Below are 27736 nucleotides of genomic sequence, written 5' to 3'. Positions count from 1 at the left end.
ATGAATTTTAGGTATGCTATAGTAGAGGAATTGGCAGGATTTGGTGCCACAGTGCATACATGCTCTAGGAATAAAAAAGAGCTGAATGAGAGACTACAAGATTGGGAAAGTAAGGGATATAAAGTAAGTGTCTCAGTATGCGATTTGTCATCAAGAGTTCAACGAGAGGAACTTATGAAAACCGTCTCTTCTGTCTTTGATGGCAAACTCAACATCCTTGTAAGTTCAATCTTCAAATCTACCAACTACCTGTGCTTCTCATAGTCATTTTGCATCTAAACAATCTTAATATATTCATTTGTAAATAGAAAGTTCATATAGAAACTATATTCATAATAATGTGCCCATAAAAAATCATATTATTATGTATAAAAATTCTATTTGTATATCATTATTTCTTCAACTATATGGCCATGCATAGCAATCTGTTCAATTCGATCAATTTAAAATATTGTTATCCGGTCACTTGGGTCATAGAGTAAGAACGTTTCTTTGTTGGAGGTAGCTTCCTTCTGGTCGACATTTTGATTGGAAGATTCAGTTCTGCCCATTTTGAGCCTAGTTTAGGGTCATTACATTGATTGTAACGGTTCAATTTTTAATGTCTCTCGAGTAAATCATTCATAAACAAATCAATTTGATTGAATATCGATAGCTATATTTTTGTATTACATTTATCTTTAAAAAAATAAATGACAAATATAATTTAAGAAATAAGTTGTTTATTTGTTTTTAAAATATTATTCAATTATGTAGCAACCGATATCTAATAATCAATCAATCAAATTTTTTGCATGGATGGTCTATTTAAAAGACACTAAATATTGAACAATTCAGATTAATAAAGTGGAATCGAAATGGGTTCATAATAAATTAAACTGGATTCTCCCGTTCAAATAGTGGAGTAAATTTATTTATTTTTTCTGAATAAGATAGTATGAGCAGAAATCAGAACTGATTGACTAATATTTGCAGAAAATAGTTGAGTAGGAAGTGGTTGGTACGATAACTTCACTAACAATGTTAAAGATGACGATCTCTTCTTACTACCTTTAGTTTACTTCTTGGTGCACACTTATTATTATTATTATTAAATTTATTAATAACGTCTATGTAGAACTCATAATATTCAAAGTATACATATCTGATAAATAAAATATAATAAAAAAAGGTAAAAGGTATTAGCATTATTGTAACTTAAAAAAATAAAGAACAAGAAAGTTGACAGAGGACTGTCCGGGAGGAAGGACATAGGATGCTCCCTTTCCATATTATTACTTAAAAAATAAATTAAAATAAATTCAAAAAGGATTGTGGGGGCAGGGCATAGGATTCTCCTTATAGTGTGATGGGTAATATATATGTTTATAATTCTTTTTTTATATATGTAAATTTTTTAATAATTATAAATAAAAATTCATTCCGTGTTTTTGTTTTAAAGTTTTGCAAAGAATTTACAAAAATTTAACTACAAAAAAATTAGTTTTACTTTGTTTAGAATTTTAGATTTTTTTTTTTTTTCCATTTCTTTGTCCTCCTCTGGCCCTATCACCCACACTACCCGTTACTACTACCAGCCACTGACTTTGACAGTGACCTCTTTCGGCCACCACCTTTGACAATAACCAATGACGTTGTCGACTTCCCACTGACAATAATCACCTTCAGTCACTACATTAAGCCAAAAACCAACCACCACTCTAGGAGATTGACAATCACTTCTAACCACATTTTGCTAATTTTCTTTTCGATCCTAGTAAAATTGATATATGCAATATACTTTTTGACTCATTTTTTAAATTACTTTTTCATGATCCATATCATTATTGATTTCCAAATTAAATTGATATACACAATATACTTAAATTTTTTAAGATCAATACTGGGTTAGGTGAACAATGCTGCATCAGCTCTACTAAAAAAAACTACAGAAACCACCGTAGAAGATTTCTCAAAGATAATGAGAACTGATGGTGAGCCCCCTTACCATCTCTGCCAACTTGCTCATCCCCTCTTAAAAGCATCTAGATACGGAAGTATCGTCTTCATCTCCTCCGTCGCCGACGTTACTGCTTTGCCTGCAGTTTCATTCTATGCCGCAGTTAAAGGTGCGTGTGATAATTGAGCAACACTAGAGTCCCTTAAAACATTAATTTTAAATTTATCCACATTTATATGGCAGAGTTGGGTCTTATTTGGCTGAATTTTAAACAAATCAACAACTAATGTGCAAAAATAATCTTCTCGTATAATCCTGTTGATCAAGTTTGCGCTCCTTCAAACGTTGCCGCTTTGCCTCCTGAAAACACAAACGTGAGTTAGCGGGCGGGTGTGTGTCGGAAACCCCTCCGATGCCTATGTCAACAACTAGACAATAGACAATAAGCTCTGTGTATTCTAGAGTAAGAATTGGGATACTTGAACATAGGTCCGGTCATGAGCTTTTATAGATTCTGCCTGACATAATCCTAGTAGGATTCCAACTCTTCCTTATAAGAGTCTTCCTTGGAATCATTCGCACTACTCACTACCAACCAAGTGAGATGGTTTGCACAATTCTAGTAGGACTTTACTCTCCTTAGCAGAGCCCTACTAGGAGTCTCAAGCTCAATGAAGAGTGTCTATTATAATAACACTCTGCTTTCTACCAACCAAGTAAGATGGTTACCTCCTTTGTTTAGGCTGCTGCGACCTAACCGAGCTATATTACCTCGGTCATACACTCAAGTAGTGACGTAGATAGCATTTGGCCGGGCTATACCAAGCCCGACCTTCTTTCTCACTAATACCTTGGCTAACCACTAAGCCCACTTATTTAGGTAGCTCGGTCCAAAGTACCTCTGCCCAGCTTTCATACAACATGGGACCGAGCTACTCGAAGCCCATACCTCGGCCTTTAGTCCGGCCTATAACAGAGACTAAAGGATTGTAGCTTGGCTAATGTTTATTTATAAATTACCCTCTCAATTGTCCTTTAATTCCATCTGCAAAGTATGATTTGGGATTATTCTTCTCTAGCCGAGCTATAACATTAAAGCCAATCGAGCTTACCTTCTACCGACCTACCGATTTGGCTGGTCCATAAATGTCTTGTCAGCTGCTTTGCACGTCGTTCAGCTTTCCAAGCACGTCTGAATCATTATCTATTCCCCTGGACACGTGGTTCACTTCCACTGGTCAAGTATAACTGTCACAGCCGTCGTTGTACCTTGAAAGCTTCGAACAGTCCCACCCATTTTTGTGTTTTAAACAAAAACCCTTCTTTTTGAACTAAACACTCCACTGTTCATCTTCTCTCACTCTTCGTGCTTCTGAGACCTGCCCCTACTTCTGTAATGCTCATTTTTTCAAACGGAATGGAATGAAATTTGCTATTTTCCAATCTTTTTGTTCGGTTCATATCCTGTTTGTGTTTGTCTTTCAACTTTAATTGGCATGTCTTGAATATTTTTGGCCGAGACAGCCATCTTGATCCAGGAGCTTTGTAATCTGCTAACGTTGCTATGTGTTGGCCCTGCCAACTTTTTTTGACCCAGAACCTTATCTCGGCTGGAGAGAACTAAATGTTGGTCATACTTGTTAACTTTCTTCAGCCCAGATCCTTATCTCGGTTGAAAAAGAGCTAAATGTTGGTTATTCCTGCCAACCTTTCTTCAGCCTAGATCCTTATCTCGGCTGAAAAGAGCTAAAAGTTTGGCTAATCCTGCCAATCATCTTTGGCCTAGAACCTTATCTCGGCTGAAGAGAGTTAAAAGCTTTGCTAATCCAACCAATCTTCTTCAGCCCAGATCCTTATCTCGACTAAAGAGAGTTAAAATTTTGGCTAATCCAACCAATCTTCTTCAGCCAGATCCTTATCTCGGCTAAAGAGAGTAAAAGTTAGGCTAATTCAGCCAATGTTCTTGAGCCAGATCCCTATCTCGGCTAAAGAGAGCTTAAAGTTTGACTGATCCAGCCAATCCTCTTCAGCCAGATCCTTATCTCGGTTAAAGAGAGCTAAAAGTTTGGCTAATCCAGCCAATCTTCTTTAGCCCAGATCCTTATCTCGGCTGAAGAGAGCTAAAAGTTTGGCTAATCCAACCAATCTTCTTCAGCCCAGATCCTTATCTCGGTTGAAGAGAGCTAAAAGCTTGGCTAATCCTGCCAATCTTCTTCAGCCCAGATCCTTATCTTGGCTGAAGAATAAAAAAAGTGTTGGTCAAACCTACCAACCTTTTTTATTGCCCCCTGTAGACACCCCATTTTTGATCGTCCTCAAGACTTGGATGTCACCATTGGAACACTTGGTGATTACCCTTGTTTGTGTTCGTTGGGAGTTCCCGGAGGTCTCGGCTACGCGCCTTGCCTCAAGATCTCCGAACTCGACCGTTTTGTGTTTGGTTTTGCACCAAACACTTGTGTTTTGCCTTGGAGGGGCTGGGAATGCTTTGTGAGGCATCCCCACACACCACCGGCAGTGGCTAGAGGTCACCGGCTGGTTTTTGCTGCCATCGGCACCTTTTTTTGCCGGTCGACACATTTTGTTGCCGGTCAGCACTCATTTTTGCCAAAATGGCATCTTTGGCCGGCCGACTACTGTGTATCTGCTTTTGCAGATATTTTATCACAGCTGTCTTGCTTTTTGCTCCCCTCCATACACGTGTATGGAGGGATCTCTCTCTTGAGAAGCTTGCCTTGTAAACTTTACAAGACAAAAGGCTCTATAAGAGAGAGCCTTCTCTCTTGGCTTTAGGGTTGGACACTTGAGAGACTTGAGATATTTTTAGACAGCCATTTTTAGGGTTTTGAGTTCTAGGGTTAGAAACCATACACTTTCTATCTCTATATCTCCCTCTTGTGTGTGTTTAGGTGCATTTGTGTCTTACTATTGCACACAAACACATAGTGTTTCACCTTCACTTAGCTACTGAGGTTCTAAGAGGTTGGTTTTGAAGTTTTGGAGCTGTTTTCAACCTAGAAGGAGCTGTTGGAACACCATTGTTGAAGGGGTCTTCAAGGGTAACAATTTTGCCTCTTTATTCCCCAATCTTGCATTGTATTTCTACCTATCTTAAAATCATTTTTGAGCTTAGTGTATAATACAAAAAAGTTCTTTTTTTTAACCCTCTTGACTGTTTATTAAGAGTGTTTTGTGGTTTGGAGGTGTTTGACCCCTCTCAGGCCTTGAAAGGCCCCATTTTGTGCTATTTTGAGTGAGATTCGAGACTTTGGTGTTTGGGCCTCTTCACCACTGAAATCTTGAGGGATTTCAGTGGCGGAGATGGTGCCTTGAAGTCTCCAAAAGGGGAGGGCCACCCCCTCTCCTTGTTGTCCTTGAAAGGGACCCTTTTTGGCCTCTTGAGAGAGCATCATGTTAGAGTGTGTATTGATCATGCCTTGGTTGTTTTCCATGCTTATTATGCCATGATATAACCTTGTTGTGTGTTGGTTTTGGTACACCATGCATGCTTAGCATACCTACCATGTAATGCCATGTTATTGCCTTAATATGCCTTAGGTTGTTAGCCTTTTTTCTAGCATGTTTTAGGCTTAGCCTTGTGAAGGTTTTGTGCTCATTTTAGGTCTGTCCTAGGTTGTTTGGGTCGGATTTGACATGCTTAGTATAGCTCCTTTGCATTCCGGCTTGTTGGCCTTGAGTGTATGAATGTATAGTATGACATTCTTGCATTGATTTAGTGGTTTGGAACCATCCACCGTGTCATTTCAGTCCCTTTTTGCATGCCTATATGTTTGCCTTGGATGTCTCCTTAATGCTTTGAAAGCTTGGGTAGCATGCTCCTTGTTTTGGCATTTATGCATGCCTTTGAATTTAGGTCATTTGGATGCCATCTAAGTGATCTCTAGGCCTTGTCTTAATGTGCTAAAACTCTATTTTTGGTCAATAAGTTCATGCCATGTTTGGTCTTGTTAAGTGTAGTTCAATACTCCATTGGTTTACTTTGAATGCTTGGGCCATTTGTTACATGCATAGCTTGCATTGGTAGGTTAGTTTTGGCATCACATTAACATGATTTTCAATGCTTACCTTGCATGTCGTATGTCTATGATCATTCCCTTCTAAGTGTGCTTAGAAGTAGTCTTTTGATGCTTAAGCAGTTAGGCCTTCAACATGTGCATGTGTGTATGTGTTTAGTCCTTTATTTTGGTCACTTTGGCTATTGTTTTAGGCCTATTTAGAGTTGCCTAAATCATGTGTAAGTCCACCTTTCCATCAATTTCCATTGCCTCATGTTTGCTTGCATGCTTGCATAAGTGTCTTGCCATGCCATGTTGCATCCTTAGCTTACATGCCTAGGTTGCATTGCATCTTGCATGCATGCCTTATTCCTTGACTTGGTGATAGGAATTGGGCTTTGGTTTGTTTGTTTGGTTTGCATTTCATTTGACATGAAATTTGCACACTTGATCCTTTGGGCCGTCATGCATGGAAATGCGTGATTGGCGGTCCGAGAATCGAGACACATGCCCCTTTGAGTTACAAACATGATAGGGGACATGATTGGTGCATACATTGTTTGAATTATATTGCCATGCAAGTTCTGTCCTCTGCTGCTGTGAGTTGCAGGTTCTGCAGGCATTCTTTGCCGACCAGCATTACAAATTGCCGACCGGCAGTAAATCACCAGCCGATGGATTCATTTTGTGTCGGTGACCACATACCACTGCCGGTGATAATTCTATTCAGCTGGTGGTGATTCCCAGTATCCAGAGAAGCATCCTTGAGACTTTGGTAGTCTTCAGAGGGGCAGAGCAGGGAAAACAGAGGCAGACTATGCATGGCGGTGCAATTCCGAGCAAGACCCGAGCACGCGTTGCATCTGACTCTCCTCCCGAGGCGGTTTACTGTTTTTCCTAGCTTAATTAGTTTGTTAGCTGATTAGGAAATTTGTAATATTTAATTAGCTTGCGTAGTTAATTAATTTGTATTATTTATTTGGTCCCTCCGCGCGAGGGCAAATCTGTAATAAGTGTGTGTGAGTGGCGTGTATGTCTTCCAATCCCCACTTCTTTCTTCCCTTTTATTTACCTGCTTATGATGGTAGACTAGGGCATATTTAAAAATTAGCATACCTTATGCAATGCATGCGTGCATTCATACATTTGCTTTGCATGCACCGGGCTCGGCGCATCATTCTAACTACATCTGTATTTCAAATTCCGAATTGAATACATGTTAGTTGTGCATTTTCACATGTCATTCATAGACTAGCCGAGCCTACTGTAGTGACATTTTGTATGCGATGCATTAGGCATTTAACATGGACTTGGATCATGCATTGATTGCTAACGTGTTCCTGTTTTTGGCACGGCGTACGATGTAAGTATTTATGCTTTAGCATCTCGCATGCGTGTGAATGTTACCATGACAGTATGTTTGCCATGTGGCTAAATGCTTATGTGATATTATTGTTTGAATGCCCGTGGGTGAAGGTTGGATTGTTTGAGTTGGAAAAACTCGTTGAAATCCGTGTTTTAGCCTACTTGCGAGTAGCAAATTCCAAAGCGCTCTTCAAAACAAACGGATATGCAATGCTTGTTTCCAAATTAGGCAATCTAGTCTATACTTGTTTGCTGTGCGCATAACATAGTAATTCTAGGCTAATAAATGGAATAAGAACACATAAAGTTTTCAAAAATGGATATCACGGTTAGTAGAGGCCGATCTTCGGATCGGGCGAGAGGGGGTGCTCATAGCTGACTTTCCCCGATCGTACCCAAGCTCCCGAGCCGAGACAACTCCGGTGATGACGGACATGTGGCCTTCGGCACCGATTCAGGGTTTCCTAAATTCCCCCATAAAAAATATTTAGGTGGCGACTCTGTGTCTGGCAAAGTAGTCCATGTTTGGCACTTCTTTCCTAAAATCTGTTTTTCTCAAAACGATTTGCCAGATTTGGACTCTTTGGTTCAAGATTAAGAACCGTGACACAAATCGAGTCCGAACTGTAGCAGGGGTCCCTCGTGGACTTGTTACACCCCCCAGTCGGGCAAAGACTTGTTAGAAAGAATTGGTCAATCCTGCAACCCACTTTGCCCCCAGTTGGGCAAAGATTTTTTACGTGGTTGGTCTTTCTTGTCGACTGTGTTAACTTTTGCCGAGGGTGTTTCGTCCGTCCTCGCTGTTATGTCGGACTCTGCCTAGGTGCGAATCCCATCTTCCTCTACCAAGATGTGTTGGTGCACTCTCTCTATTAGGGCTTCCATAGTAAGAGGCCGCGTCATTGTCATTGAATCTCGCAATGTATAACCCACTGGCAGACCTTGCTTGAACTGTACAATAGCTAGGTTTGTAGGGCAATCTCCAATCTGATTAAAAGTCTCCCAATATCGATTGTTGTAAGACTTTAATGTTTCCTTCTCGCCCATATCTATGGAGAGTAGCTGGTCAATCTCCACCGATGTCTTGGTGTTTGTTCTGAATCTAGTTACAAATGCTTCTGCTAGTTGCAGCCATGAAGCTATGCTACCTTCTGGCAACCTTTCAAACCTGTTAGACCTAAGTTACCAAGACTGGAAGGGAATAGGATACACATTAGAGCATTGTTTCGCTGATACGCCGCCATGACCTGGTGAAAGTGGCTCAAGTGCATGTAGGGGTCCGACTTCCCCTCATAAGTTGTGAATTTAGGCTGATGGAAGCCTAAGGGCAATGGTGCGTTCTCAATTGTCGGAACGAACGGTGAGCTCTGTAGCCTTGCTAACATTTTGTCTGCTGGTTCGTAAGCAAGGCGTGGCATTGGCATTCCTACCTCGACACTTCTATGTGTCCTAGGGGCCAATCGTTGTAGGGATGAAACCCTGCGAGGGTCATGAGCCCTGCAGTCTTCCTTCCATCGGGCCCTCTCCCCTAGCACTGTTCGCAGGTCTGCTAACCTTGGCAACTTTATGTGTCTAGATGGCGTTTGGTGCGTGTGCGAGGGTCAATAGTTGCTTCCCTCCGTATACGACCTTTCAGTCCTCGTTCTCTCAAACCTGGAGAAATGAGTCCTGGAAGTCCTTGATTGAGTGTCGTCTGTCCTTAGGCTTTTTGTCACGACCCAAACCCGGCCCTATGGGTTTAGCACCGTAACCGGCCAGTAATTCGAGATTACCGAAGGCCTGCTGAACAGTAATACAGTAAAACAGAGTACAGGGCCTGGCGGAAGCCAAAACAGTAAATAAACAATGCCCAATGAGCTATGACAGTCTGTATGCAAAAAAACTTTTCATACATTATACGTAACCAGTACAGAACAGTATGCACAATATTTACAATCATTCCGACCAGGGACTCAACCCTATTAAACAGTACGGTAAACATTCAGTCTATACAAAACAGTGAAACAGTACAGAAGGGGGAATTGTGAAACGCCCCTAAGCCCTAACACGTTAGGCTCGGAACCTCGCAGTGAGGCACAAAGGCTGGCTTGACAAAACTGGAGTTACCCTGACGCCTCTAGCCGCGGTCTGGTGCCTGTACACCTACATATATATATGAGCAGTGAGCTAAAGCCCAGTGAATAACATAAAGCATAAAGGGGTTTGGAATGAATGTCCTTACAGTAATGAAAACAGTTCAATTCAATCAGTATTTCAGTTGTTCAGTACAGTAAACAGTCATATGTGGTACATCCATTAGCATAACAGTAACAGTAGGTCTTAAAAGACCGAACAGTAATGATGGCCATCAGTCAGTAAACAGTAGTGGCTCCACGAGGGAACCGACAGAGATCTCTGTAACAGTAACAGTAACAGTAACAGTAAACAGTAGGAACTAAGGATGCCACAGTACAGTTCAGAAATAAAGGACATACATTCATTCAGTAATACCAGTTCAGTAAACAGTTCAGTTCAGTATTCAAAAGATATCAGTTGAACATATCTTTACACAATTGTTACTCACAGAGTTCGGGCTACCGTATGCTAGAGCGTGTCTCCCCAGTCGCCAACCCTACACAGTTAACAGATTGAACACACTAAGCCACACAATTGGGAACGGTAATAACTTAATCCCTAATGCCTCGGTGTGTTCTACATCTATATCCTCAACAAGATGCCTTAAACTAGGCCTAAGAATGCCTAGAATGGGATGAGGATGCAAAGATGTACATTTAAAAGCATTTTCAGAAAAACAGAGTTCCGCTCGAGCGCAGGTTTCCCCGCTCGAGCGGTCATGCAACAAAGGTACACGCTCGAGCGTAAACTTTCCCGCTCGAGCGTACAGTAAAAGTACTGGATGGGTGAAATCTCCGCTCGACGCCCGCTCGAGCGTGAGACCTGACTCCGCTCGAGCGCCTAATCCTCCGCTCGAGTGGACTGCAAAACAGTGCAGAGAGATGCTGGATGCTCGGATTCCACGCTCGAGCGCCACTTTCCCCGCTCGAGCGTAAGTGCAAAATCTGGGAATTCCAGATTGCACCTCCAAGCTCAAACTCACATTCAAACGCATCAAAACCAATCCTCTTGGGCCCATTTTCTGGAAAACATTTATAAACACATAGTATAACATGGTTCAAAGCTCAATTTTGAGAAATCAAAGCCCAAGGGTGTTTAATTCAAACTCAATTTCAAATCATTTTCAAGAACAATCTTCAAACATGACACGCATGATCTTTAAATAACTTTCAAGCTTCAAAACATGCTCTAGTGAGCCAATTGATTCACAAACAAGATGAAAACATGGACTTAAACATAATTATGAACATGCATGTGACAATTTGCCATGAATTCAACTCAAAATCCAACAATTCAAACATGCATGCATGAATTATGTTCTATTTCAACATGTATGAACTAAAACAAGACTTAGCTCCTTAATTTGACATGAATCATGCAAGAACAAGCTCAATTCATAAGAAAGAGGGTAATTACTCTACCTTAAGTCTTGAATTAGAAGGCTAGGAGCTCAATTTAGCAATCTACACTTCAATCCTTTTCAAATTCTAAGCAATATTGAGATGAACTCAACTCCTCAAGTCTCTGTCTCTCTATGGTCGGCTAAGGGTCTCACAAATAGGCTAAAGAAATGTTTGATTCAATATATAAGGCTCAAGTGTGTGTGTGAGATAGTGGCCCACTAGGGGTAGTTCGGTAAATAAGGCCAACTCTGCAATTGGTCAATATTTAAACTAATTTAATCATACCTAATCAGTTTTCAGATAATTATACCATAAATTCATATTAAATATGGTGATCATAAAACACTAACCCATTTCCGGTTCGGCCGCCGATAAGGCCTTCAATTAATAGTTTAAACATAAAACACGAACAGATCAAACAAACAGTCAACAGATAAAATGCAATTCAAACAGATGTATTCACTCAATTCAGTTTCAATTTCGGTCAGTCAGTTCAGTACTTTAATCAGTTCAATTCTCAGTCAGTTATCAGTCATTATCAGTTCCGTTTTACAGTAATCGGTGATTATCGGTAATAAATCAGTCATTAATCAGTAAACAGTATGAGGGTTGTTACACTTTTACTTTCAGCTTGGGATGGTGTGGCTTGTCTGCCACTATCTTCTGAATGGTAAGAGGGTGTGTTGCCTTTGTTCCCCTCTTTTGTCGCCGCCCCTTTGCCTTTTGTCTAGCGCTTCATCGTCCCCATGTCCGCCTCCATCCTTCGTATCATCTTGTCTTGCTCCCTTACGCGATCCTCTAGAACTTGAGGATCTAACCTTCGCCTCTGTCTATCAGGACTTTGAGAACGACAGGGACTAGTGCCCCGTCTCTCCCTTGTGTCCCTCCAGGAGTTCCGTAGCTGGGGTTCTAATTCTACCATAAGTGGGACAGAGGGTAAACCTTCATGCCTCCCACCCCCTTTCGGGGTTTGCCTATCAATAGTAGATTGCGGCAAGTCTTCATTGTGTGCCATTAATTTCAACTAGAGAGGAAAATTCGATCAAAAGGTTTGTGTTTTGTGATTGCTTCCCACAAACGGCACCAATTGTACGAACACGAAATAATCTTCTCGTATAATCTTGTTGATCAAGTTTGCGCTCCTCCAAACGTTGCCGCTTTGCCTCTTGAAAACACAAACGTGAGTTAGCGGGCGGGTGTGTGCCTGAAACCCCTCCGATGCCTATTTCAACAACTAGACAATAGACAATAAGCTCTGTGTATTCTAGAGTAAGAATTGGGATACCTGTACATAGGTCTGGTCATGAGCTTTTATAGATTCTACCTGGCACAATCCTAGTAGGATTCCAACTCTTCCTTAGAAGAGTCTTCCTTGGAGTCATTCACCGTACTCACTACCAACCAAGTGAGATGGTTTGCACAATCCTAGTAGGATTCTACTCTCCTTAGCAGAGCCCTACTAGGAGTCTCAAGCTCAATGAAGAGTCTATTATAATAACACTTTGCTTTCCACCAACTAAGTAAGATGGTTACCTCATTTGTTTAGGCTGCTGCGACCTAACCGAGCTATATTACCTCGGTCAAACACTCAAGTAATGACGTAGATAGCATTTGGCCGGGCTATACCAAGCCCGGCCTTCTTTCTCACTAATACCTCGGCTAACCACTATGCCCACTAATTTAGGTAGCTCGGTCCAAAGTACCTCTGCCCAGCTTTCATACAACATGGGACCGAGCTACTCGAAGCCCGTACCTCGGCCTTTAGTCCGGCCTATAACAGAGACTAAAGGATTGTGGCTTGGCTAATATTTATTTATAAATTACCCTCTTAGGAAGTATCGTCTGCATCTCCTCCATCGCCGATGTTACTGCTTTGCCTGCAGTTTCAGTCTATGCCGCAGCTAAAGGTACATGTGATAATTGAGCAACACTAGAGTCCCTTAAAACATTAATTTTAAATTTATCCACATTTATATGGCAAAGTTAGGTCTTATTTGGCTGAATTTTAAACAAATCAACAACTAATGTGCAAAAATCCACATCATTAAGTGTCAATTTAGGAGTGATAATTTAGAGGTCTTATTCATTTTTTTCCCCCAACATCATTAAATCATATTTTGTATATTTTGTGAGTATCACACCTTGAGATTTCAATAATTCAATGATCATGAGTGTTTTTGAAAATGAGAGAGAAATTCGAAAATAAAGAATCTCATATACATGTGGACTCCATGTCTTTTATGTTTAACATTTTTGGTGATGATTAGGCAAAAAATTTGAAGGTAATTATTGATCATAAAAGCTTTCCATTGTTGGGTTTTTTAGGTGCAATCAATCAGCTAACAAGGAACTTGGCTTGTGAATGGGCAAAGGACAACATTCGCACCAACACTGTAGCCCTATGGGCTGTGAAGACTACAATTATGAAACCAGTTAAGTACTACTCTGTTCTTACCCCAACTTGGAGATTTTTTTCACCAACTTTTTTTTTTTAATAAATACTATGATCATTTTGTGTTGTATTTCTTGGTTTCTCCCAAATCTTTTATTTTTTTATTTTTTATTCTCCCAGTAATAGCAATGTCAAGGAACTTTAAAAAAAATTCTAAACAGTTACTAGTAAGAAAGTATAGCTTGTGAATGAGATTTGTACGAGCACGAAATTATTTTCTTGTATAATCCTGTTGATCAAGTCTACGCTCCTCCAAACGTTGTCGCTTCACTCCCTGAAAACACAAACGTGAGCTAGCCGGCGGGTGTGTGCCGGATACCTCTCTGATGCCTAAGTCAGCAAAATAGACAAAAGCTCTGCGTATTCGAGAATCAAAGTTGTGTTACCTCTACATAGGTTCTGTTATGAGCTTTTATGGTTTTTGCCTGGCACAATCCTAGTAGGACTCTTATTCCTCCATGTAGAGTCCTCCTAGGAATCATACTCCTGAAAGATAATGCTTATCCTTCAACACCCCCATCACTGCTTAAACCAAGTGAGATGGTTTTATCTCGGTGAAATGAAAATATAACTGAGCTAACAATATCTCTTTGTCATACTCAATCCAGTACCTTCACATGCAACTCATAGCTCGTCTCTTGTTCACTTGTACCTCGGTTTTGTCCGTTGAGACTGAGCTAACTACAGCAAGCTCTGACCGCACTAACCAGGGCAAGGTTCACCATAAGAAGCCATAATACATTGGTTCCAAACACTGTGGCTGAGCTAATTACCAATCCGACCAGGGTGCGAGAGCTAACTACAAGGCCCTTTTTGACCGAGCTAACTACAAGGCCTTTTTACTTAGCCCTTTTTACTGCGGCCCACAGAACGGCCCATTACCACGCTTTGGCCTAGCTCGGCCCTAATGCACATAAAACTCCCTCTCAATTGCCCCTTAATTCCATCTGCATAGTATGATTGGGATTACCTGTTACCAGCCGAGCTAAAACTTTAGCCTTTCAACTGAGCTAGATTGTCACCGGGCTACCGATTTGCTCAGTCAAAAAACATCTCTCCAGTCATGATGTGCTTCTGAATCGCTTGTTATTCCTATGAACACGTGGCAGGCCCCTATTGGTTGAGTACAACTGTCGACGCCGACTTCGTATCTCGCGAATTTTGAACAGTCTCGCCTTTTTCACTCTCTTTACACAAAAATCACATGTTTTGAACCAACCATTTCTACTATTCATCTTCTCTCTTTCTTTCCCTCTGAATCTCCATTCTTGCAACCCTAGCACCTACCAAGCTCGTGTTTTTGCTGATATTGTCTCCATCTTCAGTTTCTTCATTTTGAACTGGTATGTGGCTTAAACCTGTTTCCTTTCCGTTTATTTCGCACTGTTTTGTAATACATAGCATAATATGTATGTTTCTCAAAACACTTTGGTGTTTCCATGGGAAATGACCACTTTATTCCAAGAACCATGTAATAGATCCACTAGATTTATAACCAATCTGAGAAATAACGCTTTTGATCCAAAATAATATTTTAACCAAACTAGGAACCTGTTTGTACTTAAGGTGTGCATTCGGCCGAACTAGATTAAGTTTCAATAGGTTTAAGAACCTTCTTTTTCACCTAACCGAGCTAGGGAGCTGTATTAGGTGTGCGAACTACCAAACTAGAAAGCCTTACCCAATGACTAGGCTATTCCTTGGGATCAAACCAGCTCTCTGACTTAGTCAAAACCGAACCAAGAATGTTGCACCCTATGCTTCAGCCGGGCGACGAACCTCTCATTCCACTTGAACGAGCTGAAGTCCATCGCTTCAACCGAGCTAAGAACGGACAGTATCCCACGTAGCCGAGCTAGGACTTTATTTATTATGCCTTTGCTTCTTTTAGTACGGCCCAACGACCTGTGCTTAACACTTTTCCTTTTCACTTTGCAGACTGACTAAGTTGGCCAGACACACCTTTGCACGCTCAACCGAGATACTGAAGGTCATCTCAATATCGAGCTAAATTATACACAATATAAGGCCACATGGGGAAGTACCGATTTTTAGTGAACTCTCCAGGGGCCATAGCCGAGTTCCGAAAGGATTACCAAATTCCAGACGACGTCCACCTCTCACTAGCCGAACTAGATACCATTCCCTGGGGAAAACCGGGCTTCGTCCCTTTCAACGTCATTTCCATTGTAGAGGCTGGTCTCCGTTTTCCCATTCAGCCTCTTCTTTGTGAATTTCTTAGACAAACAAGACTTTGCCTTACCCAGATTTCCACATATTCGTACAGAATAACAAATGGCATCGCCGAGCTAAATCGCTGGCTTGGCCTCAACCTCAGTTTAGACGAGCTATTTCACCAGTTCTCTCTAGGCCAGAATGAAGATGGCTGGGTTTATTATTTAAGAATAAGACGCCGTCGAGAGAAAATAATAAAAAATACACCAGACAAAGATGTAAATGACGATGATTTTTTCTGAGTCTCGGGCAACTTTGAAGACCATGTGGCCCAGATCCCGGGCGACTGCATTAACTGGAATAAGGGAGTAGCTGGTATGAATACCTCGGTTTTAGTTTTGTGCATTCTTTACTGTTTATTAATTTCGCACCGTGCAAACCGTTGCTTTTTTCCTTATGCAGACTTGAACCATCTTAAGTCACAGTACAGTTACCCCAATCTCGACGCACTCCGCGTTGCACTCTTCTACCACAATCGAGGTTGGGCCGAGCTACTTAATTTCGAATGGACGTACAGATACAGTAGTAGGAGGAAGACCAGGGTGACAGATTTCCTCCTTGAACCCTCACTCGAACCAGATCCAACCTTGCCTCAAATCAATTTGATCCCACTAACAAAGGAGCAAGAAATGGCCAAAAAGATAGCAGTTAGGGCCCTCATCACCGAAACAAATCAGGCCGAAGTACCACCAGCTGGCCAATCACAAGAGGCCGTGGTAGCCCTTCCAACCGCCCAGCCTTCATCATTTCGGCCCAGCAAGCGTGCTCGAACTTCCACAACCGAGCCACGCCTTATTGACGAGGATGAAACCGTGCTTCCCCAAACCACACCACCGAGCCCACAACCTAAGCGTTCAGACCGGGCTAGCCCATCAGAGTGGGTGCCCAAGGTCACCTAGAAGAACCGAGCTAGCACTGACTTTGACTCAGTGGTTGCCGAAAAAGACCATTCGCTGGCTTTTAACCTTGCCAAGAGCATATGTCTTCCAGCCAATATGGAGCACCACGACCATCTCACCGAGTTGAAGGCCATTCGCTTGGCAACGAAATCAATGGTGCTGGTAAGTTCTCCTTTTCTTGCCCTAATTTCTACATCTGTTTGCGCGGTTCAGCTCAAAATTGTTCCTCTTTTTGCAGGCCCTACAGAAGAACCACGTCGCTCACAAGTGCGTGTTGGAGCTTCGAAAAACCACAAGGCAGGCCGTGGCAGATCTGTTTGCTCGGTTCAGCTCAAAATTGTTCCTCTTTTTGCAGGCCCTACAGAAGAACCACGTCGCTCACAAGTGCGTGTTGGAGCTTCAAAAAACCACAAGGCAGGCCGTGGTAGAGGCCAATGCTAAATCAGCCGAGCTAGAAGAGTCCAAAAAGAAAATGGTCGAGCTACATACCGAGATGGCCCGCCTGACTGGTCTTGTCAGCTCGGCTGAAGCAGATAAGCAAAAGGCTGCGGCTGAGTTGAAAGACAAATATTTGCGCGAGTTGGCCAAGCTCGAGAGAAAGAAGAATGCTGAGATTGCCCGGTTGGAGAAGAGCGTGGAAGACGCTGAAGACCGGGGTTACAAGGAGGGGGAGGCCACTTACATCCAACAGTGCGAAGCCGCCAAAGATATATTCTTCAAATGTGGATGGAAGGCGGTTGTGGCCAAGCTCGGTCATGGCCAAGAGACCGAGGTCTTCAAAAACCCTCCACATTTCATACCGAGCTACATGGTGGAGTATGCTACTGCCATTCAGCAAAAATTTCTTTAAGAAGGGGAGGACAACGAGGATCCTGCTCCTGAAGACAACCTCCAGCCCGGTCGCCAGTCTACCTTTCCCACTTCAGTGGTCTCCATCCCACCTTCACCTGTTGCGACCATCGTGGTGCCTTCGACCGAGCTCAACCAAGGTGTGCTCGCCACAACTGAGCTACCTCTGGGTGAAGCTCGGGTTGATTTGGATGCCGACTTGGAAGACCTTTTCTCCTGATTTTTCTTTTCTTGTTTAACAAAAAAGTTTGTAACCGGGCTGAGGCCCCACCTTTTGTACTTCTGATTTGGATTTTGAATGAAAATCTTTTTCTTTTGTTTTCCTCAACTGTTTGTTTGATTTACGCCATGCATTTATTTCCTACTATGATTGCATGAAGTATAATATTTTATGGCCGAGATACCTATCTCGGTTTTAACCTTGTAATCTGTTTTGCCATACCTGCCAACCTCTTCAGCCTAGATCCTTATCTCAGCTGAAGAGTACTTAAAGTTGATTATTCCAGCCAACCACTCTTCAACCTCGATCCTTATCTCAGCTGAAGAGTACTTAAAGTTGATTATTCCAGCCAACTACTTTTCAGCCTAGATTCTTATCTCAGCTGAAGAGTACTAAAAGTTGGTTATTCCAGCCAACCACTCTTCAGCCTAGATCCTTATCTCGGCTGAAGAGTACTAAAAGTTGGTTATTCCAGCCAACCACTCCTTAGCCTAGATCCTTATCTCGACTGAAGAGTACTAAGTGTTGGTTTTTCCAGCGAACCACTCTTTAGCCTAGATCCTTATCTCGGCTGAAGAATACTAAGTGTTGGTTTTTTCAGCCAACCTTCTTCAGCCTAGATCCTGATCTTGGCTGAAGAGAGTGCAAAGTTGGTTATTCCTACCAACTTAGAGCCAGAGTGTTTGGTTATTCCTGCCAAACTTCTTCAGCCTAGATCCTTACCTTGGCTGAAAAGAGCTCAAAGTTGGTTATTCCTGCTAACTTAAAGCCAGAGTGTTTGGTTGTTCCTGCCAAACTTCTTCAGCCTAGATCCTGATCTTGGCTGAAGAGAGCTCAAAGTTGGTTATTCCTGCCAACTTAGAGCCAAGTGTTGGTTATTCCTGCCAACTCTATTGCCCCTAGCTCACTAAGACAATTTCTACAGAAGAAAACAATTTATGCTGAAAATGAAACTACTTGTTTTATTGAAAAAAGAAAAACTACAAGTACGTTAAAGAAAAACTAAAAATAAAATAGTTTAAGATTAGCAGTGTTCCATAGCCTGGGAATGGCCTTCTTGTCATTATCTTCCAAGTGGTATGCCCCTTTTCCTGCTAATCCAACCACTTTGTAAGGTCCTTCCCAATTAGGCCCTAGCTTGCCATCTCCAGGTACCGGGGTGTTTCCCATTACTTTGCGCAGCACCCAATCTCCAATCTTGAATTGCCTCGGATGTGCTGTGTTGTTATACTTTCTGGATAAATCTTGCTGGTATGATGTGATGTGAACCAGTGCTCTTTCTCTTTTCTCTTCTGTAAGGTCGAGCTCCAATACTATGGCTTCTCCATTAAAGTCTGGGTCAAAATTTTCACTTCTAATAGTGGGGAGGCCAACTTCTAGTGAGATTACTGCTTCCATGCCATAGGCCAAGGAAAAAGGTGTTTCTCTAGTAGATCGCCGATATGTGGTATGGTACGCCCTTTAAAACATGAGGGAGCTCCTCAGCCCACTTGCCTTTTGCTTTCTCCAGCCTTTTCTTCAATCCATCTAAGACAACTTTGCTTGGGGGTATGCTGGTGTAGAGTTGTAGAATTTTATGTTGTACTCCTCACAAAAGCCTCTAAAATTTTTTCCATCAAACTGAGTGCCGTTGTCTGATATTAAAGCCTTGGGTATGCTGAACCGAGTGATGATATTTTGCCAGACAAACTTCTTCACATCTTTCTCTTTTATTGAGGCGAGTGCTTCTGCTTCTACCCATTTTGTAAAGTAGTCTGATGCTGCAAGAAAGAACTTTCTATTGTCGGGCGCTGTTGGAAGTGGTCCCACTATGTCCAAGCCCCATATTGTGAAGGGCCACGGACTAGTTAATGGTAGAAGCTCTCTGGCTAGTTGATGTATTTGGTGTGCGAACTTCTGACATTTCTCGCACTTCTTGACATACTTCTCTGAATTTGCTTACATGTATGGTCACCAATATCCTTGCAAAATTGCTCTGTAGGCCAATGATTTTCCCCCTTGGTGGCTTCCGCATACGCCTTCGTGTATCTCGAACAAGAACGCCTCGACCTTGCTGGGATGGACGCATTTCAAGTAAGGTCCTGTGAAGGATTTTTTGTACAAGGCCATTGATAGGGAGAGCCAAAATCGCTGTGACTTGGCTCTGATCTTGTTAGCTTCTTTCTTTTCTTCAGGTAAGACGCCGTCTTTTAAGAATACTATAATGGGATCCATCCATGAAGGGCCTAGTTCGGCGCAACATACTTCAGTTACTTCGGGTTCTTCAATGCTTGGTATTGGTAGGAAGTCGATCAGTAATGGATGTGGAATGGATGTATCTACCATCGAAGGAAAGCCTGCTAGTTCATCTACTCTGCTGTTTTTTTCCCGGTCGATCTGCTCTATTCGCACCACTTCGAATTTCATGATTTCCCTTCTGACTAACTTTTGATACTTTTCCATCCTCTCATCTTTTGCTTCGTAGTCGCCTGAAATCTGGTTTACTACCAGTTGGGAGTCACTGTAAACCATTAGCTCGGTGGCCTGCATGAAAAGTGCTGATTTTAGGCCTGCTAAGAGTGCTTCATACTCCGCCTCATTGTTTGATACTGGGAAGCCAAGGTTGATTGCTTGTTCCACTAATAGGCCATCTGGTGAGATGAGGACTATGCCAAGTCCAACACCATGCCTATTGAATGCCCCATCCACGAAGAGCTTCCATATCTCTCCAACGGATAGCTTCCAACAAGTGGAGGGGTCGGATAATGTCTTGGGGTCATGAGTGTTGTTTTCTTCCAAGCCCCGAGTTACTGTTGGGCTTTGCTTTTTATTATCTGATTGCCCCAAGTCTTCACTTGTCGATGAGTCCTTACTGGGAATGGCATGGTTTATTCCTATCTCTTGATCCTCAAGCCTGTGTGGTTTGCAATGTGGCTGGGTATCCTGAACTAGGGGTTGCGCATTTCCTGCGGTGCTTTCCATCCCCATTCCTGTCGTACCAGTCAAGTCAACTGGGCAGATATGATGACTTCCTAGTGTGAACTCTGCCACAAAGTATGCCAAAGCTTAGGCTTTTATTGCGGTTCGGGGCTAAAACTTGATATCAAATTGTCCCAATTCCACCGCCCATTTCAAGATTCGCCCAGAAAAGTTCGCCCTCTCAAATAAAGCTTTTAGGGAAAAAGCTGTTAGGGCAATTATAGTGTGGGCGTGGAAGTAATGCGACAGCTTCCTTGAGGCCGTCATCAAGGCTAAGGCCAGTTTTTCCAATGGTAAGTACCTGATTTTTGCGCCCAGCAAGGTCTTGCTAACATAAAAGATGGGCAGGTGTTGGATTCCTTCCGCTCTGACCAACACCGCGCTGACTACGTGCTGTGAAACTGCCAGGTACAAAAAGAGCTCTTCTCCAAGCATTGGGGTTACTAGCAATGGTGGAGAAGACATGTATTCTTTCAGGTCTTCTAGGGCGCGGTCGCATTCTTCGTCCCACTCAAACTTGGCCTTTAGTGCTTGGAAGAATGGTCGACATCTGTCTGACGACCGACTTATGAACCGATTGAGCGCGGCTGCTAGGCTAGTGAGATGCTGCACCTATTTGACTGTGTTGGGTCTCTTAAGATCCTGGATTGCTTTGATCTGAGAGGGGTCTGCTTCTATACCTCGATTGGTTACCAGAAAGCCAGGAATTTGCCAGATCCTACTTCGAATGCACACTTGGATGCATTTAGGCGCAACTTGTTCTTCTTCAGAATCTGGAACATCTCACCTAGGTCCCTGAGATGGTCCTTCTCATCCTTGCTCTTGACCACCATGTCGTCTATGTAAGCCTCCATTGTTTAGCCTAACAATGGCTCAAACGTCTTGGTGACCATTCGCTGGAATGTTGCCCCTGCATTCTTTAGGCCAAAGGGCATGACCTTGTAACAATACAATCCTCTTGGCATTGTAAAGGATGTGACCTCTTGGTCTAGTTCATACATAGCGATCTGATGGTAACCTCTGTACGCATCGAGGAAGCTAAGTCGATTGTGTCCTGCCGTCAGGTTTGCCAGTTGGTTTATCCGTGGTAGGGGAAAGCTGTCCTTTGGGCATGCCTTGTTGACTGTTTTGTAGTCCATGCAGACATGCCATTTTCCGTTCTTCTTTGGCACTACTATGGTATTGGAGATCTACCTGGGGTAGTGCACTTCTCTGATAGCTCCTGCCTCCAGCAAGTTTCCTACTTCTTCCGCCACTATCTTGGCATGGTGGAGTGCTGATCTACAAATGTGCTGTATGACTGGTCGGGCAGTTGGGTGGACGTTCAGTTGGTGACAGATGAAGTTTGGGTTAATGCCAGGCATGTCATACGGTGTCCAAGCAAACACTTCGATGTTAGAGGTTAAGAATTCCATGACCTCTATTCTCTCAGTGCTGGACAAAGACGAGCCGAGCAAAAAGAACTTTTCTGGGTCTTTTTCATCTATCCTTACCTGTACCAAGTCTTCTACTGCCTTTTGTTCAGCTGCCTTGCCAACGTCCGCAAATAGTTCATTGCTTTCAGGTTCTTCCATCATCTGTACATAGCCTTTGGCAGCGCGACTGCCATTTACTGTGACGAAACACTGTTTTAACATAATTTGGTCTCCAAAGACCTCTTCTATCACTCCGGCTTTGTTGGGGAACCGTAATACCTGCTAGTAGATTGACGCTACCGATCGCATGACATGCAACCATGTCCTCCCCAAGATAATGTTGTAGGTGGAAGGGACTTTCAATACCCAGAATTTCACCTGTTTTGTCATGGTTCCTGCTTTGACTGGGAGGATTATCTTGCCCACTGGCCACTCTAGCATTGAGTTGAATCTGATTAGGGGAGATGTTGCAGGTGCCAAGTCTTTATCCTCCAGTTTCAGTTGTTTGAAGGTTTCGTAATACATTATCTCACATGAGCTTCCTTGGTCGATCAAAATTCGTTTGACGTCGAAATTCTTGACGCGTAGAGTGACAACCAGTGCATCATTGTGAGGGCAATATATCCTTGCTAAATCTTTGTCTGAAAAAGATAAGACATTTGTGGCCTCTGTTCTCCCCTTTTTGATGGCAGGTTGTGCACTTAATACCTCCCTTAAGTGCTCAACCTTTTTGAGCATTCCCATGAGCTCACACACCCGCTCAGGTTCGAATACTCCATGTATTACGTTAATTACACCTTGAGGTGGAGCGTCGACCGGCACCCCGTTTGGAATGTTGTGGTTCTGGGGGGATGGTTGTGTTCCGCCTTCTATGTACTGGTCCAGGTGCCCAGCTGCCACTAACTCCTCCTAATGCTGCCTCAACGGCGTACAATTTTTAGTGCGGTGCCCCTTTTTATCATGGAAGGTGCACCGGGACCTTTCGTCATAGTCTTTTGGTGCTTCTCCCAACTTGGCTGGCCATCGGACGAAAGGTTTGTTGCGTATCTCATTGAGAATTCGACAGATTGGTTTTTTGAACACTGTGGTAATGGCAGTGCGAATTCTTAACTTCCTTTTGTTTACCTCAACCATTCCTGTTAGGTTGTTCTACCGTGTTGACTTTTGCTATAGTCTTTTTATCTGGCATTGCTGTTGTGCCGGATTTCGCCTTGGCACGAGCGTTGTCTTCTCCACTCGAATATGTTGGTGCACTCTTTCCATCAAGGCCTCCATCGCGAGGGGTGGCGTCATAGTAATTGAGTCCCTCAATTTGTTACCAACTGGCAGGCCCCATTTGTATTGTGCAATGGCAAGGTTTGTAGGGCAATCCCCAATCTAGTTAAAAGTTTCCCAGCAGCGACTGTTGTAGGACCTCAACGTCTCTTTTTCGCCCATGTCAATGAAGAGTAGCAAGTCAATCTCCACTGGCATCTTGGTGTTCGTCCTGAATCTAGTCACGAACGCTTCTACCAACTGCGCCCATAAGGTAATGCTGCCCTCTGGTAGCCTTTCGAACCAGGTTAAACCTAGGTCGCCAAGGCTGGATGGGAATAAGATGCACATTAAAGCCTTGTTTCGTCGGTAAACTGCCATAACCTGGCGAAAGTGGCTTAAGTGCATGAAGGGGTCTGTCTTCCCCTCATAAGTGGTGAATTTGAGCTGGTGGAAGCTTGAAGGTAGTGGCACGTTCTCAATTGCTGTAACGAACGGCGAGCTCTGAAGCCTTGCTAATGCTTTGTCTGTTGGTTCATAAGCAAGGCGCAGTATTGGCATTCCTACCTCGACACTCCCATGCGTTCGAGGGGCTAACCGCTGAAGGGCTGAAACTCTGTGCGGGTTGCGTGCCCTGGTATCCTCCTTCCATCGTGTCCTTTCTTCAAGTACAGCTCGTAAGTCAGATGATCTAGGCAACTCCATGTGCCTAGATGACGTCTGGTATGTGTGCGAGGGCCGATAGGTGCTTCCCTCAGTATAAGATCTCTCAGTTCTCATTCTCTTAGACCTGAAGTAATGAGTCTTGGAAGTCTTTGATTGAGTGTCGCTCGTTCTAAGGCTCTTACTCTCTGTTTGCGATGGTGTGGTACGCCTACCATGATCTTCCGAGTGGCGAGGGGGCGTGTTGTCTTTGCGCCCCTCTTCTGTCGCCACCTCTTTTCCTTTTATCTGGCGCTTCATTGACTCCATGTCTGCCGCCATCTTCCTTATTAACTCGTCCTGCTCCTTCACGCGATGCTCCAGAACTTGAGGGTCCATCCTCCGCCTCTGTCTTTCAGAACTTTGAGAGTGACAGGGGCTGTTAGCCCGTCTCCCCCTTACATCCCTCTGGGGGTTCTGTCGCTGGGGTTCTAGATCCGCCATGGGAGGTATAAAAGGCAAGCCTTCGCGCCTCTCACCCCCCTCTAGGGTTTGTCCGTCAATAGCGGATTACGGCAAATCTTCATTGTGCGCCATTGCTTCCAATTAGAAAGGAAAAACTTGATCAAGAGGTTTTGTTCTTTCTGGAATTCCCACAGATGACGCCAATTGTACGAGCACGAAATTATCTTCTCGCATAATCCTGTTGATCAAGTGTGCGCTTCTCCAAATGTCATTGCTTTACTCCCTGAAAACACAAACGTGAGCTAGTCGGCGAGTGTATGCCGGATACCTCTCCGATGCCTAAGTCGGCAAAATAGACAAAAGCTCTGTGTATTCAAGAATCAAAGTTGTGTTACCTCTACATAGGTTTTGTCATGAGCTCTTATGGTTTTTGCCTGGCACAATCTTAGTAGGACTCTTATTTCTCTATGTAGAGTCCTCCTAGGAATCACACTCCTAAAAGATAATGCTTATCCTTCAACACCCCCCTCACTGCTTAAACCAAGTGAGATGGTTTTATCTCGGTGAAATGACAATATAACCAAGCTAACAATATCTCTTTGTCATACTCAATCCAGTACCTTCACATGCAACTCATAGCTCGGCTCTTGTTCACTTGTACCTCGGTTTTTTCCGTTGAGACCGAGCTAACTACAGCAAGCTCTGGCCGCGCTAATCAGGGAAAGGTCCACCATAAGAAACCATAATACCTTGGTTTCAAACACTGTGGCCGAGCTAATTACCAATCCAACCGGGGTGACTGAGCTAATTACAAGGCCCTTTTACTCAGCCCTTTTTACTGCGGCCCACAGAACGGCCCATTACTATGCTTTGTCCTAGCTTGACCCTAATGCACATAAAAAATCCCTCACAAGATTGATTCTAGGTGTAACCCAAATTTAGATTAATTTTTTGACGTGTACTTTTTAGGCTCCCTAGCTTTTTCCTTTATTTTTTGAGTAACTGTTTGAACTGCTTTCTTAAGTTCCTTAGTAGTTTGTCAAAATAAAAAGAATGAGTAATTTCAGATTTTTCATTGTTTTAATTTAAAGAAACACGAAAAATAAAAACATATCCAAAACACATAATTTTTGGGAGTAAATGTGAATAACTACTAATTACTTAAATTTTAATTATATTGTCTCCAAGAGGAAGTTGAACAATCCATTTCTGATGCATATATGTAAGTGATGTTATGAACTCCTCTCCGTCCCATAGCAAAGCCTAATGAGATTTCATCGTTGGTAGCATTCTTTAGCCTTCCTGCCGCTTCATACATCACCGGACAAGTCATTTGTGTTGACGGCGGATATACAGCAGGTGGCTCCTAGGCCACTAATATCTTGACAAAATATTCTAAGTACACATAATTTGATCATAGAATTAGATATAATATAACTGTTTTGTATGGAGTGAGACTAATTCATTTGGTTGAACTCACTCAATATTAAAGAGCTACGTCTGATTATGTGATGAAATTATGTGCACTTAAAACGATATCAATGTAAAAGAATATCTCCAATAATGAAAAATAGTGTTATTTATATAAAATTGATAAAAGTTGCTCCATAGTTCATGAATATTTTGCTAGTGGTGAAACTCCAAGAAAAAAAGAGTATGTTTTTTCTTTCTCTCTTTTTTTTTTTTTTTTTTTTTTGTGTGTGTATTTTTTGAACGAAAAACAATAAACGTTTATTTCTTTCATTTTTATATAAAAATAAAATTTGAAAATAGTTTGTCAATCTTTTCATGTTAGTTTTAGTTTAAAATTTTGAAAAGTTAAAAAAGTAGAAAATAGAAACGATAGTAAATGCTTTCCAAATTTTACAAATTTCTATGAAAAAAACTTCACACTCATCAGTATCCATCGAATTATGTTACATGTACAAATTAGTGCATTAACTAGTGTACCAATTGATGATGTGACATAATTTAAGAAAATTTTGAAATTTGTAATGTGATTAATGAGTGGGGTTAATAATAATATCATAACTAGTGTTGGTATACAAGTTAGTATATTAATTGGTGCACGTATTTCCAATAGAACAACAAACTAATTTGAACTTCTTAAATCATGTGTGTCCGCTTGTTTCCATTACTTCCTCTACACATTTTGGGATTTTGTGTTTATAATAATTATTAAACTTCAATAATAAATTTTAAATGAAATTTCTACTATACATACTTCAAAAATGAAAAGTTATACATAAATTAACAATTTTTATAAATTTTCCTTACTAATTGATACGTCATGTAATAAAGAAGTTTGAAATCTAAAACGAAATCCACTTCAATAATTTGACAGGTACCACGTTAGTGAGTAAATAAAATTGTATAAAAGTATACATGTTGTGGGTGTCACTTTCCGACCACACTGCCGACTCAGTATTTAGCTGGAGAGCACTGCCAGAATAGATGACACCTGATTGACCTACAACATAAAGAAGAGATTTCGGTGGTGGTTCGTCCACCCGGGGGCACTCCGATGATCAAGTCAGTTATCTCTCAAAGATAGATAAAGTGCTAAACTCACTGTTCAGAATATAAATTGCCTACCTGTAGACACGCCATTTTTGACCGACCTTAAGACTCCGACGTCACCGATTGAGCGCTTGGTGATGTTGCATATTGTGCTCGTTCAGAAGTTTCAGAGTCTCGGCTGCGAGCCTTGCCTCCGGACTTCCGGACTCTTTCATGCTTTGCCTCAGTTTGCGAACCAGACTCTGTTTTCTCTGTTTTCTCTCCCCGAAGGAAGGGAGAGGCCTCGTAGATCATCTCTCAGTGGCCATAGGCTACGTTTCGTGGTCGTAGGCCATTTTGCCCGTTTGGAGTCCGGTTTCTAATTTTTCGGAGCCGTTGGCCGTGTGCCTCGGTTCGGGACCGCTTAACCACCTCTGTTTGCTCCGGTTTTTGGCATGCATCTTATTTGCTCCCTTTTGAGGGACACTGTGGCTCGAAAAACCAACTTTGTGGTCGAACACCACTTTCAGTGCCTAACAGTCAGTTTTCGGGGCCTCGGGCTGCGCGTTTCGGCCCCCGAACCTCCATTTTGCATCGGTTTGGGTTCATTTTTGGCAGGAACCTCTGTTTCATTGTTAGAAAGGTCATAGAAGGGTGGGAGGCCAGTAATTGTTCTGACAACTAGTTTTATTCCTCCATCGCCCTCCGTCGCCCGTTTTTCTCACTTGAAAGCCAATGTTGACCACCCTGAGGCCACTTTTTCTTGCTCCAAACCACATATTTGTGTTGTACACACCTGGGAGGCCACCAATATCATATGGCCGGCCAGTAATTCTTTGTGACCCTTTTGAACCCCTCCTAAAAGTGGCCCTTTCTCTCTCCTGATTCACTTTCTCCAGTTTTTGACCACATGGTTGTGTTGTGCACACATGGGAGGCCCTCTTTCTGGGGTGGACGGCCACTAATCATGATTGACCCTTTTGGACCTTGGCCGGCCGGCCATGGGGAGA

General features: G+C 42.5%; 1 protein-coding gene across 1 annotated transcript; it reads left to right on the top strand.

The window, feature by feature from the left end:
- LOC114291875 (uncharacterized) lies at positions 1-25854 on the top strand. Its single transcript, XM_082917860.1, has 5 exons — positions 1-219; positions 1892-2108; positions 13164-13270; positions 16663-17258; positions 25468-25854. Exons 1-5 carry the CDS (start codon positions 1-3, stop codon positions 25595-25597), a joined length of 1269 nt encoding a protein of 422 aa, XP_082773986.1. The 3' UTR covers positions 25598-25854.
- The last annotated feature ends 1882 nt before the right edge of the window (positions 25855-27736 follow it).

The sequence above is a fragment of the Camellia sinensis genome, chromosome 3, assembly GCF_055761805.1.
Source record: "Camellia sinensis isolate YWXY chromosome 3, ASM5576180v1, whole genome shotgun sequence".
Taxonomy (NCBI): Eukaryota; Viridiplantae; Streptophyta; class Magnoliopsida; order Ericales; family Theaceae; genus Camellia; species Camellia sinensis.
This window is presented reverse-complemented; position numbering and strand designations above follow the sequence as displayed.